The sequence below is a fragment of the Sus scrofa genome, chromosome 16 (assembly GCF_054392235.1).
Source record: "Sus scrofa isolate SSC_HxYL_T2T_F1_AM1 chromosome 16, Sscrofa_HxYL_maternal_Yorkshire_Landrace_v2.0, whole genome shotgun sequence".
Classification (NCBI taxonomy): domain Eukaryota; kingdom Metazoa; phylum Chordata; class Mammalia; order Artiodactyla; family Suidae; genus Sus; species Sus scrofa.
In genome coordinates this window covers 29775128-29789259 of record NC_139398.1, presented here as the reverse complement: position 1 = coordinate 29789259, position 14132 = coordinate 29775128, and the positions used below count along the sequence as shown (strand labels likewise).

The 14132-nt window shown below is 40.7% G+C and overlaps 1 protein-coding gene across 13 annotated transcripts in view; it reads left to right on the top strand.

The window, feature by feature from the left end:
* Window positions 1-13646, top strand: part of DROSHA (drosha ribonuclease III) — a 120869-nt gene extending 107223 nt beyond the window's left edge. For all 13 annotated transcript variants that reach the window (XM_085002022.1, XM_085002018.1, XM_085002015.1 and 10 more), the window contains 6 exons: window positions 4812-4953; window positions 6662-6744; window positions 6836-6939; window positions 9543-9635; window positions 10446-10492; window positions 13232-13646. In XM_085002022.1, the coding sequence (XP_084858148.1) occupies window positions 4812-4953; window positions 6662-6744; window positions 6836-6939; window positions 9543-9635; window positions 10446-10492; window positions 13232-13362 (600 nt within the window). In that variant the 3' untranslated portion in view covers window positions 13363-13646. The remainder of the gene's footprint in view (window positions 1-4811; window positions 4954-6661; window positions 6745-6835; window positions 6940-9542; window positions 9636-10445; window positions 10493-13231) is intronic.
* Window positions 13647-14132: the final 486 nt, after the last annotated feature.

Here is a 14132-nt window from a genome sequence, read left to right as displayed (position 1 = left end):
TGACAAAACAGGAACGACACAAAGTTTGAGAATCAGTGATCTAATCCTTTCCCACTGCCTCCATTAGGCATGAAACATAAATCATTCCAATAAACAGGTATCTTATCTAAAAGATCCTTTTGAGAGGATAGATATCACAGCCTCCTGTTTGAGAATTTCTCCATTACTGATGTAACTTGGCTCTTTCTGACCTGCACTCCAGCTGCTAGCATTTGCCTGCCTTTTTTTTTTTTTTTTAGTTAACACGGGAGTTGAGACCATCTGGCTACCGCTCTTGGCGTGGTAGACCTGGGTGGCACATCACTGCCATTTTTAATAATATGTCCTGTTTTCACCCCATGCTCTTATATTAATAAGCCCTCAAAATAATAAATCACACTCTCCCTAATTTACACTAGGGGGCCCTCTTTGGTAGCTCATGTCCCACAAATGGGGTTTTCTCTTTAAATTAAGAGTACATAGACGTTGAAGGAAGAGTGCCAGTATGTTTCTTTGCTTATTTTAAACCAATAAACCTTTTGTCTTATTAAAATTTAAGTTCATGCTAATTACGAAAGACTGCTCTGTTGAGATAATAGAAAACATCCTGGATTCTCAGAATCACAATTTTCAGTTTTAATATTCTTATCGGTCCTTGCTGTTGCTTCAGGATGTCAGCAGTCTTTTTCTCAGCTGTACAGAGAGCCCTCCGTTTTTCTGGTGACTTCAAGTTACATTTTATCTTTTGGTGAGGCGGGTGGGGGTGGGGGTGGGGGAATGGAGTGTTAAAAAAAAAGTATTTAAAAAAGGACAGGTCAGCACTTAGTAAAATGGAGAGTTTGGGAGACAGTTAATGGACCGGTATCCATAATATTTGCATTGAAAACAAATCTGGAGGAATTCCTAGAACTTTCTGTAACTTTTTCCCTGTAACCAAGGAGAAAGCATATCTTGCCTAACAACGATGATGCCAGTAACAACAGCAGCTAACATTTCTGTGTGTTTATGAGCCAGTCATTGTACTTAAATTGTAAACTCATTCACTTTAATTCTCATTACATCCCTGTGAGGTGGGTATTACTTCTGCATTTAATGGATGAGGAAACTGAGCCTCAGAGAGATTTAGTAGCTTATACAGGGTCCCTTAGCCAGGAAGTGGTAGGTCTATAGTTTGAACCCAGGCAGCCTGGCACCAAGTCTTTTACTTTTTAGCAGTACATCTAGCTCAAGACATTGTTTGCAAAACAGTCTGATAACTATCTCATGCTCAGTTGGGTGCTTAACATTTTCTAGATTTATACTGAAAAAAATTTCCTCTTTGTCAACCAGTAATTTATAGCATCACCATCTCCAGGCTTTCCAACCTCATGTCTTACTCCATTCAGATACATCCACCAAAATGAGCTTTCTAAATTCATAAGATTACCTTGTCACTGCTCCCATATGACACCTTTTGGGATGACTCTCCCTGGCAGAGGCTGACCAGCCTTATCTGTACCAGTTCTTCTCGACTAGGCTCCGATTTCTCCTCCACTTCCACCCAGTAATCACCTTACTGTGTCATGGCCCCTTGCTTTTATTATTTCCTCTTCGTGGAAAACCTTTTCCTCCTGTCTTACTATGTGTAGGCTGGTACAGCAAAAATACCACACACTGGCTTTCTTATGAACAGCAGAAGTTTATTGCTCACAGTTCTGGAGATTGAAATCTGAGAGCAGAGTGCCGGCATGGTCAAGGGAGGGCTCTCTTCTGAGTCACAGACCTCTCATTGTACTCACAGGGTGGAAGGGGCTAGAGGTCTCTATGGGGCCTCTTTTTTTTGGTGCACCTGTAGCATGCAAAAGTTCCTGAGCCAGGGGTCAAACCTGGGCCACAGCAGCAACCTGAGCCACAGCAGTGATAACACAGATCCTTAACCTGAGCAGGGAACTCCTATGAGATCTCTTTTATGAGGGCACTAATCCCCTTCATGTGTGCTCCACCCTCATGACCTAATCATCCTCCAAAGCCCCCCACTTCCTAATACCATCGTCTTTAGGGTTAGGATTTCAGCATAGGAATTTTAAGGTGACACAAACATTCAGACCCTAGCACCCATTCCTCTTCCACTGGTGGATTCATTCTTTTCAGTCTTTCCTTTACATGCATCGGAATCCACCTGCTTGAAATTGAGAAAAAAAAAAATGTATATGTCCAAGTTACATCCCCAGAAATTCTAATCCCTTGGTTCTTGGAAGAGGCTTGAGCACCAATATGTCAACAGTACCTTATGATTCTGATATAACAGCCAGGTCAACAAGCCTCTGAAATGTTTTTACTCAGAGGTCACATCCTGCAGGAGGTCTTTTTGGAAAGCTGGCTTGGAGAGGAACACCTGCGTGCACTATGGCCTGTGCTGTCACTGCGGCTGCCACGGTGCATTGTACCGACCACTTTGTGTGTGACCACCTTTAGAGATTAGCAGCTCTCAGAGGGCAACCACGGATGTTGATCATCTCGGGATCTTTAGCCAGCAGCACAGGGCCTGGCCCAGCATCTCTACGACTGTTGCACTGAACTGCCATAACTTTAGGGGGTTTTCTGCCTTGTGATCCCCTCTTGATCTCACTCGTTGGCAAACAGCATGATTCATTCTGAAACAGAGTTCAGTAAAGGCCAAGGACGGAGGTTGTCATTTAAAGAACTGCCATTCAGACTTCCGTGTTTAGGTAAAGAGCAAGGTCTTACCTCTTTTCAGCTCATCTTCTAAATTTAAACCGACTCTAAAAATATGGATGATTTATTGCTTCCTTTTCCCCCACTGACTTTTGGTTCAGACTCTGGGTTTTGGCAAGAACTGAAAGATTTTACTTTCTGCCGGCCACCTTAAAGTTAAGACCCGTCAGGTTGTATGTTAAATCAAACCGGAAGCGTTTTTGTTTCCATCCTCCCTGCTGTCCTCCTCCCGTCAGACAGCATTACTGTACCGTTCTGAATGCGGAGCCCTGATGCTGGAGGCAGCAGCTGGGGCCCAGTAACCGGTGATGTATCGTGGTTCGTGTGTGCTCATGTGTACATCAGGCTTGTTGAATCTGAGGCATGAAGTCTCCATACGCATAGCCCAAATTAGAGTTTTTTCCTCTCACCAAAAGTATAATGAGAGAGAACCAGCTTACTCAGCATAGCAACATTTTCAAAATAGCCCTCCTGTTCCCCCATGAGCCTCTCCCTTCCCCATTAGAAATCCAAACTAAAAAAATTATCTCCCTTCCAGCTCACTTACTCTGTAATTACAAGGTATTAGGCTGGTGGGCTCTCTATAGGTTGTGTCTTCTTTTAACGTTATATGCCAGGCCTTTTTAATTTTGAGCTTCTCTGTGGATGTAGTTTTAATGAAACACTTACTATATTGAAGAAAAGATAGAGTTAGGGGGAAATCAGAGGAGGAAGGGAGCAGAGACAAGCAAAGAATAATAGTCTGTAACTCAACAGCAAGCATGGCTTATGAAGATCAAGTTGTATTTCTGCTTCATGAATCATTGTCAGACAAATTAAGAACATATTGTTTCTTATTTATCTATTGTCAAGGATGCAATCTCAGGCATTGCGAATAAATCTTGATTTTCATAAGCTCAGCTGACACTGTGGAGCCACAGAGCATAAAACTTGCATCTAATAAACAAAGCACGATGTGGAACGGCAGGGAGTGTAATACAGCATGACTTGAAGCTGCACCCTGTTCCATGGCCCTGGTGTCAGGGATATTCCTTAGTAGGAAGGAATTGTGCTAGACCAAGAGTTTGTTGTATCTGTTGTAAGAAGAAGTTCTAGTTTTAGGTGCATTATTCCCCCAGATCTTAGAGATTGGGGGTAATTACTTTCAGCTCTTGTTTGGTGCGTCCTTGTTTGGTGGATCTTTGTATCCACCCACTCCCCCCGGCCTCCCTCCCCTACCTTCCCCCAGTGAGTGATTGGTGTTAAATTCCTAACCCACGCCTGTTTTATGGGCACCTCTACAATGGACTGGTTGCCCAATTTTCATGCACTGTTTGATGTTGCTACTTGGGAGAGTCCTTAGAGGACTCCTAGCTGACTGAAATTCCTAAAAGAAATTTTTGTTTGGAATTCTTGAAGTTGAAATATGGAAATTGTATTTCAATTTGATTAAAAACAAAGGGTCTTGGGAAAGGATATATAGTATAAATCTTTAAAATAATAAAAGTAACAATAATTTAAATATTTTAAGTATTACTAAAACACCACTTTCCCAAATCCTACAACATCAAAATTAGTGCCATAAAACTTGTAGCTTATTTTTGACTTTAAAGAAATGCTCCTTTAAAACTAGTGTGCACTGACAGGAAGCAGGTCCAGTGCCTGGTGATAGATGGATGAGATTGATCACCAAGGGGTCAGGGAACTTGTTTGGAGTAATGGAAATGTAGAAGCTTGTCCAATCTCATTTAACTATACTTATAATGAGTGTGTTTTGTTGTATGTAAATGGTACCTCAGAAGTTCGTTTTCCAAATTTTTAATGCTCCCCGATTTAGTGACATTAAACTTAAGGGAAGCTATGACCTTTAATGTTACTGCTCACTGCTACTAAACAACTAAATGAACTATTTAAATGGTAGCTGGGTAAAATCCAGATGCGAGTAAGTTATTAAGAAGAAACTAGAAGCATGTGCAGTTTGTCACTGCTGCCTGGGGGTCATGGTTGAGACCTTACGCCATCGCTTGTCCAGGTGTCCCTGTCAATGAGATGGTCTAGGCTGGTTGGACCCAACACAGGAGCAAGAAGGAGACCAAAGGTGAAGTGGTTTCTAAATGTACCTCAATTCCTTTGGCCAGTTGTTGCGAAGCTCTTTGGTGAACAACAGAACTCAAGCCAAGGTCGCCGAGGAACTGGGCATGCAGGAATACGCCATCACCAATGACAAGACCAAGAGGCCTGTGGCCCTTCGGACCAAGACATTGGCAGACCTTTTGGAATGTGAGTCCTATAGGATAAAGCTTTTCTCTTCACCTGCAGGTTCAAAGTTTAAATCAAATGGTCCAACATTTATGCTGCTTCTCCTTATTATTTATTATGTTCTGATTAAAGAAGTCTCTTTTCTATTTTAATTTTTATTTACGCTTTTCTCTGAAGCATAAATTTCCCAAATCCTATAACATCGAAATTAGCACCATAAAACTTGAAGCTTATTTTTGACTTTCAAGAAACGCTCCTGATTGGGATGGAAATGCTATCCATCAATCAATCGGGTTTTGATGATCGTTGTACAACTATAAATGTAATAAAATTCATTGAGTAATAATTAAAAAAAAAACTAATGTACACTGACAGAACAGAAAGCAGGTCCAGTGCCTGGTGGTAGATGGATTAGATTGATCACCAAGGGGTCAGGGAACTTGTTTGGAGTGATGAGGGAGAATTACTTGGAATTAAGATGTGAAAAATGAATTTACGTTCAATTGGTGTTCAGTGTGGCATTACCCCCCCCGCCCCCCCGCCTCCGCACTCCTCCATCTTAATGCTGGGCCATCACATCTCTCTCTGAGAAACAGTAACAGAATGTGAAGATTGGTGATGCTGAATCACAGGTGTTTTTGCCACCCAGCAGCCTTTAGATAGGGACGTAGAAGAAAGAAGGGTAATTTATTCACTAAATACTAAAACTATTTTCTGTTGTTGTGAATGAGCTCAAAGCTCTATAGACAGTGTTGTCATCTTTTACAGTTTCCGATGTGGTCTGGTAGCATTATAAGTAATCCTGTTATAGCTAACAACTGAAGGATTATACACACAATCGTATTGTTTCTGGTACTACTTTAAAATAAGTGAGCTGTTCACTGGCCTCTGGAACTTTTTTTTTTTTTTTTAATGTTATAATCTTTTTGACAGTTGGAATTACATACAAATGTTAAAGTCCAGCTGATTTTACAAAGTGCAAAAGCAATCTGACTAAGGCACTTAAAAGAACTTCTTTTTCAACTAAAGGAAAGTAACTTAAGATTAAAATTACAAGAAAATTAAGTGATCTGTCTCACTGGCCTTTTTTTTTTTTTTAGATAAAAAGTTATTTTTATCCCTTCTTTTATCCCATTTGCTTTTGTAGTTAAGATACCTTAAGATACCTTTTAATGAATTCATCTTTGAGATCACTGTTTATTAATGCCAATTTGGTTATTTTGCCACTAAGCCCAATTTCAGGTTATTCTTTGGGCAGATTGAATCTATAAAGTGTCCCATTTCTGTTCATGAAATGTAACACAAACCCTTGTAAATGGGTGATCTCCTTAAGACTTGGTGTTAAGAATAGCAGGCCCCAAGCATATGCTCATTCTGGCATCGTATCTGATCTGCAGGTTTTATTTTGATTTATTTGGTGTTAACATGTTTGTGTTCCCAGATATCATTCTTTCTCTACTGTACAACAGCATTTTGGGTATCATTTTTAACTAATTATTCATTTAGCCCTTAGCCAAATGTAGTTTGGTCTTATACTGTATATTACATCCTAATCATTCATGTGTATTGCTGCTCTAATATTAGTGATAAAGAAAGATGAAATGGTAATGCTAAAAAGTAAAGAGGGCTTGAAAATTGAAAACCTTATGAAAACGTTCCTTAAAAGTCTAGGTCCTGTACTCTTTCTGGCAGTGCATTGTGGTTTATTTTTTAATGTTGTCTTTTTCAGCATTTATCGCAGCCCTATACATTGACAAGGACTTGGAATATGTTCATACTTTCATGAATGTTTGTTTCTTTCCACGACTAAAAGTAAGATCATAGAAAATTTAAATCGGTTGTATGTTCTATGCCTGGTGATTCTAGAAACCTTTACTAAATGCTTTTTGGGGACTTGCTGCAGGAGTTCATTTTGAATCAGGATTGGAATGACCCCAAGTCCCAGCTTCAGCAGTGTTGTCTGACGCTTAGGACGGAAGGAAAAGAGCCGGACATTCCTCTGTACAAGTAAGTACAGCTGCCTCGGGCCATCAGCCCCTGTAAGCTGAGCATTATGCTCCATGTGCCTGGAGGAAGAGCTAATCACTGCAGGGTAGTGGTTACAGAGTCCTGGTGGTGACTTCAGCACTGAAGCTTTGGGCCTCTCAGTCCTTCAGCTCCAGTAAGTGAGTCACCTGTGATTATGTGTGCTTTCTCCTCTCCTCTCTGAAACACTCAGTGAACTGCTCCCTGGGAGCAGGACATACTCAGGTGTTCAGATAAAGATAAGAAAAATTTAGGTTAGGAGTTCCCGTCATGGCTCAGTGGTTAACGAATCCGACTAGGAACCATGAGGTTGTGAGTTCTATCCCTGGCCTTGCTCAGTGGGTTAAGGATCCAGCATTGCCGTGAGCTGTGGTGTGGGTCACAGACACAGCTTGGATCTGGCATTGCTGTGGCTGTGGCGTAGGCTGGCAGCTGTAGCTCCGATTAGACCCCTAGCCTGGGAACCTCCATATGCGGGAGCGGCCCTAGAAAAGGCAAAAAAAGACCAAAAAAAGGAACCAAAAAAGAAAAATTTAGGTTAGTGTAGGTTGCAGACACAGCTCGGATCTGGTGTTGTTGTGGCTGTGTCTGTGGTGTAGGTTGGCAGCTCCTATTTGACCCCTAGCCTGGGAACTTCCATATACTGCAGGTGTGGCCCTGAAAAGAGAAAAAAAAGAAAAATTTAGGTTACGTTGTTTTTATATACATTTTTATATTTGTCTTTTTATTTCTTATAACCCCTACTGGCCTACACGTCCAGATTAAGTGGGGTGTGCTTACTTAAAATGGTATCTGGCTGTCTCTGTCCACTCTCTCTGAAGCCCTGTTGGCCTCTGGCCCTTCAGTCACTGTAAGAAGCTGGGCAGTTCTTCACCACTGCTGTGTTATTCAAATATTTGGAACTTTTCTTTCCAGAATATGTACCCAAAGCTGCTCTGTACTGTTAAATATCTTTAGTAATAAATCCTTATCCTTTGAGTGATAGCCAAAAGTCATTCAAAGGAAGTGCAGGTTACAACACACCTAATGCCAGTTTTGATGAAAACAGGAGGTTTGACTCTGAAATAGAGTAATTAGTTTGAGACATTCAGAGACGGTTTCAGAAGGTGGTTTCAAAGAGGAATTATAAAAGGGAAGGCTTGTCAGCATAGGTGGATTTCCTACCCAGGTATGGTCGGTCTGATATGTGTTTTTAAGATTGTTTTAAAGAATCCAGTTTCAGTACCGGCTTACCCCTTGCCACATGGGTGCAAGTACACACGTCCGTGAGAGTGTTTCATCTGGAACAAAAGCCCCTCTCCTGTGGGCTCTCTCAGACTTCATGGTACTCAAGGGAAAACACCGGAGTGGCAGTCGGGAATTTTAAATCCTTTTTTATGTTTTTATTTAATAGTCACAACACGTTATAGGCTTTTTCACTAAAAGAAAAACTGAGGCCAAGAGAAGGTTGAGTCACCCCACAGCAGGCTACTATAAATTGTCCCAAGAAGCTGTCACTGCTCAACAATGTTTCCTTTATTTGTTGGGAAAAAAACCCAAATGTTTAGAAATAGCACTTTAATACGTGCCCAATAGGCATAATGAATATCCAAACTGTATTACATGAAAGGCTCAAAGTATTTCCTCATCAAAGTGATAATTAAAGTTCAATAAATAAAATGAGGATGATAAATTTCGCATATCGCAGGCATGATTACTATAATAAGCGCCACCTTTAAGAAGCCACCCGTGTACTTTCATCCCAGCGAATGCATAAACACAAAGGAAATGACTGCTCTCTTCTCATAAACCCCCCAAATGAAAGCAAGCGGTGAGCTTGTTCTTTTTTATCAAGATGATGGGGTTGTTTTACATAGTTTTTTTCAAGATTACTGTGTTCATTCCATTATCTTTGTTGGCTACTTTTAATTTCCCTTTTCCATGAAGCTATCAGTTTGACTGCATTTGAAATCTACACCTTGTCATTAAAATCCACAGTACCTGGGGTTTTGTCTTTTGGCAGTCGTGTTGTGTACTCTGCCCTATAGCATACCGTTGAAACCATCTCCGATGTTCCAGAAGTTAAATCTATTTTCTGATCTTTTAGATAAGATACCAGACATTAGGAAAAAAATCCATAAAGGATGCGAAGCCATTCAGCTGTGGTTTGAGGTGTATTAGCCAAATACTTATTGTCTTTAGCTGTGATTAGCACTGAAAAACAGAGAACAAACTGAAATGGCTAACTTTACACTGATGAAAGTTTGTTAATTTTGTGATCCTTGGAAGAACACTGAAATTATTTAAAAATATTTTACACCTCACTCTTTGCCTTCAAATACTACATATAATGCTTTGGGGGAATTATATATGTAACATAAATACTTAGATATATATAAATCCACTGTAGAGTTTTTTAAATTTCCCACTCAAAACTCTCTATTTGTCAGATTAGCAAGTCAAAAACGTACTCCTTTATTTTTCTAGTTATGTTTACCTTCCTCTCTCTAAGCAGTAAGTCCCCTGGTTTTTCCTGTAGCTACATACTGGCAGTAACAGTAGAGTAACACGTCATGTAATGCACATCCTTTTCCTTGTCCTTTCAGGACTCTGCAGACAGTCGGGCCATCCCATGCTAGAACCTACACCGTGGCTGTCTACTTCAAGGGAGAGAGAATCGGCTGTGGGAAAGGACCAAGGTATGAGGAGAAGAAGCCTTGAATTTCTTGTGTCTGAGATGTCCCTGCTTGGTATTTCCAAACTCTGCAACCTGTCCTTTTAAACTTAGAGTATGGAGTGTTCGAGGGTAATAGCAAAGTAAATCCCAGGGATTAATGTGCCCACCAAGTCCAGCCCCACACTTGAGAATCGACCTTGAATAGTGGGAACACCACTGCGTAAAGGGCTTTGGCCACCTTGAGAAAACCACATTACCTGGTGCACAGGTAAGGTCTGTCCAGTCTGAGTTACCCCCCAGAGTACTGAATTTTGCTGCAGGCGTTTTATAAAACATGTCATGCATGACACTTGATCTCCTGTCACTCCTCACCTGAGCTTTGTAGAGATGCTCACATCTTCAGGTAAAAAGAATTATGTATGTTATCACCTTTCTTTGAAACGTCCAAGTGATTTTAAACTGAGACATGATTTGAAGTCTGCCTATATATATATTTTTTTACTCTTTGCCTCTTAAACTTTACACTGAGAATGTTCAAAATTTAAGTAAGAAATACTTCAGCCCTAATATAAATGGAAGGCATTTTGTTGCAGTGTCGAAGGTGTGGAACGGATAACATGAACAGGCTTTGTGCAAATAAATGACATTTCTGCATGCCTTTGTGTGTATTCCTCCAGTGCAATTCAGCATGTAATAGTAGAAGCAATCAGATAAAATTTTATGTGCTAAACATGAAAATCAGCCTGAATAATTTGGAGCCATACTTTCTGTTTTTGAAAAAAAAAAAAAATCTTTAAATTAAAGCATACCTTTTCTTTATTTTATTTAATAGTATTCAGCAAGCGGAAATGGGAGCAGCAATGGATGCACTTGAAAAATGTAAGCCTATCTCTTTTTCTATAATTGTATGTTCATAATGTAATGAGTGTTTTATGGAAAGAAAATGGGGAAGTAGAAAAATGGTAAAGTACCAATAAAATGTGATCTTCCTTTCTTCATAATTATTCTCCACACAGAGTGTAGTAGAGTGTAAGGTATATGTAAAATGAGCTTATAATTTTTTTTAAAAGAGTATTCCCAAATGCTTTTTGATTTTCATTTTCCTTTTTTGTGTGGAGTCCCACTCTCAGCCCAGGCAACATGCATGACTTAGTGTATTTCATTCTATATATTTCTCTGTAACTCTAAAATCTGAAACCAATGAAGGTTTTTTTCCTCTTTAGTTTTTGGCCATTATTTTATTAAAATGAGATATTCACGTACGTCTCTGCATCCTCCTTTGCTTGCTCAGTAATACATCATGGGCAGCCCTGCAGGTCATAGTGCCTCCAATTCATTCTTTCTTAAGGGCCGCATAATATTTCATGCTGTGGCTGTGCCATAGTTTATTCAACTTAAAAATTTTTGGTGGATGCTGCTGCTCTTTATCCCTGTTGACAATGGAAGTCTCGACGTTTGTGCTTTTAGTTCTGGGAGATGGAGTCTCAAGAGTAGGGTGGCTGGGTTGAAGAAATTTCAGTTACATAATTGACCCTGTAGGGAACTGCAGAGTCTTTTGTAAATTGAAGGCATAAGTGCAGGGAAGTTTTCTTCTGAGGTATATTGTGTCGCACAGCAGCACCTGTGGGCAAAACATGACAATGCAGTTCCGTTCTGCTTCAAATACCAGCTCAGTGTGGGCGAGGGCAGAGTGTGGGAAGCTGGAAGTGAAGAGGCCCAGGTGCTCAGCCTAGGAGGGATTTCAGGAAAGGCAGGATGGCCAGGAGCCAGTGGGAATCCGCAGATGATAACTCGAGGGTGTGGGGAGAGAGGAGGCCTGGGGGCAGAAGCTGGTGTTACCAGGGTCCCGTGTCTGTGGAATCTCACTGAGAGTTTTGTTGACTCTGTTGAGGAGCTTTTTTAATCCATTGTGTGTAATCACATATTGCAGTAAAAGTGAGACTCCATTTTCTACCTGTAGGATTGTTAGACATCGTCTTTAGAGTTTTTCTTTGTTTGCTTTCAACCATAAAACAATACCGTTCTGAGGAGTTCCCTTCATGGCTCAGCAGTTAACAAACCTGACTAGGATCCCTGAGGATGAGGGTTCGATCCCAAGCCTCACTCAGTGGGTTAAGGATCTGGCATTGCTGTGGCTGTGGTGTGGGCCGGCAGCTGCAACTCCGATTCAACCCCGAGCCTGGGAACCTCCACATGCCTTGGGTGTGGCCCTAAAATAGCAAAAAAACAAAACAAAACAAAACTGTTCTGAGACTGGCCTCTGCATACGTACTTGTGGGAGTGAATTGTTTAAACTATATGTATCAGGTCCTTAAAGATGTCCATATGCTTTGATCTAGAGATTTCATTTCTAGGAGTCAAACCTAAGAAAATGATTGGAGTTATGAGCTCAAGTTCACATGCCATGATAATTGTGACTCTTTGGTTTGGAGTAAACAAAAAATCGATTACTCAATCAAACTGCATGTTTAAAAGTAGGTGAATGTTTATGGAGTTCACATTGTAGCTCAACAGTAATGAATCTGACTGGTATCCATGAGGACGAGGGTTCAATCCCCAGCCCTGCTCAGCAGGTTAAGGATCCCGGCTTAGTGAGCTGTGGTGTAGGTCACAGATGTGGCTTGGATCCTGTGTTGCTGTAGCTGTGCGGTGTAGGCCGGCAGCTGCAGCTCCGATTCGACCCCTAGCGTGGGAACTTCCGTATGCCACAGCTCCGAATTATAGGTAGCTTGTGCTGCTCTCATTCACGCCTGCACCCCTTTGTGATGTTTGTTGTTGAAGCATGTTTGCTGACAAGTGTGTGAACTGACGTTTTTCCTCGTTCCGTGTTTGATTTCTTACTCCATTACCGCGCTCATTCTAGACCACAAATAACAACGGAATTGTGATTTTTAACATTTTAATCAAGATTGCAACTGTGTCAGCACTCTTGCACAGGGTCAGATGTCAAACTAAATTTAGCTCAGATGGTGCTATTGAGTGACCCGTTTCCTCTCACCAAGTGCAAGGGCTCCCCTTGAATTGCTGTTGTCAGTGTAGCTTCGAGCTTCTCATGGTAAACGTCACAAATTGAGTTTTCAGAAATAACGACTTGGGATGTGGCCTACCTTTGTCCATCTGATCTTTTTTTTTTTTTACTCTTTTTCCAAAAAACTTTAATTGTTGGTAAATAATGGTGATAATACCATTATTCGTTTGAAGGTTTTGATTTAAGCTTTGTAAAAATATACAACTCCCTTTTGCTGTAGCCTTTCATCTCTCCTGGAAATCGCTTGCTGCTAGGAGAGCTATGTTAAAACACCTAGCTGGAAACATTCCGAAGCCACACATCTGTGTTTTAACAGTTCTGTATGTTTCGGTGCCTTTTATGCTTGAGTTCACATCGGATATTGAAATCTGCAGTCGGGCGCTGATCCAGACTTCCATTGTGTTCCCGAATGATAAAAGAAAAAGAGAAGAAAACAAACATTTTTTTTTCTCTTTCCTTATAAAATACAGCTACACAGATTTCATGTGGCTACACATTTGTGTGTATGTGTGAACGTTTAGTTTGCATCATTCTGCGTGCGCACTAGTGGCTCTCCTTTATTAAGTGTAAAATATATCTCCTCGTGTCAGATAACTTTCCCCAGATGGCCCATCAGAAGCGGTTCATTGAACGGAAGTACAGACAAGAGTTAAAAGAAATGAGGTGGGAAAGAGAGCATCAAGAGAAAGAGCCAGATGAGACTGAAGACATAAAGAAGTAAAGGAGGGCACGGAAGTGGTGGCGTATTTACTTGCCTAATAACTGTGACTGTTGCCCATCGGAGACTTAGCCTAGTTTTCCTGGAGACAGTGAATGAAGTGTGCCCATTGAAATAAAACACAAAGTCAAATCACTCTTGTTGTTTTACTGATCTCACGTTCGGATTTTAGCTGGATGGTCTTTGTTACAAAATATTTGATTTCTCTCCTATTTAATGGAAAACCACTTGGGTGAATGTGCATACTCCCTATATTTTGTTCTTTAAATAATAAAATTCAAAAAGTATATTCTGTGTGGAATAGATCCTGTTTTTCTTATCTTTCTCAGTTTGTGACTCCAGACTCTCAACTGACAAACGAAAAATTCACCATACCAGATATTTGGGCTACACTCTATTAACGTCTATACTGTTTGAAATCTCTGGACTGTTAACTCAGTTTTTCAGCATTCATCTGGATGTTTATCATGTTCTCAGTTCTCATTGTGCTTAGTCTCACTAACCAGTGACTCCTTTGCCGAAGGTATCCCTTTAACCAGCTAACGGAAAGGGGGAAAGACTGATATTTGAGTCACATATATTCTTTGAATCACTAGAATAGGGGAGAAATCATGATTTCAAGCCAGATGACACTGGAAATCCTGCTCTTACCCTGGGGTCATTGTTCCCTTTTAGAAGTTTATGGATAGACTTCAGGGAAGTCTCAGAACCTCCTGGAATTGTATTAGATTTTATGTGTGTGTTGCGTTTTGGGAGGGGGTGGGGAGCAGGAA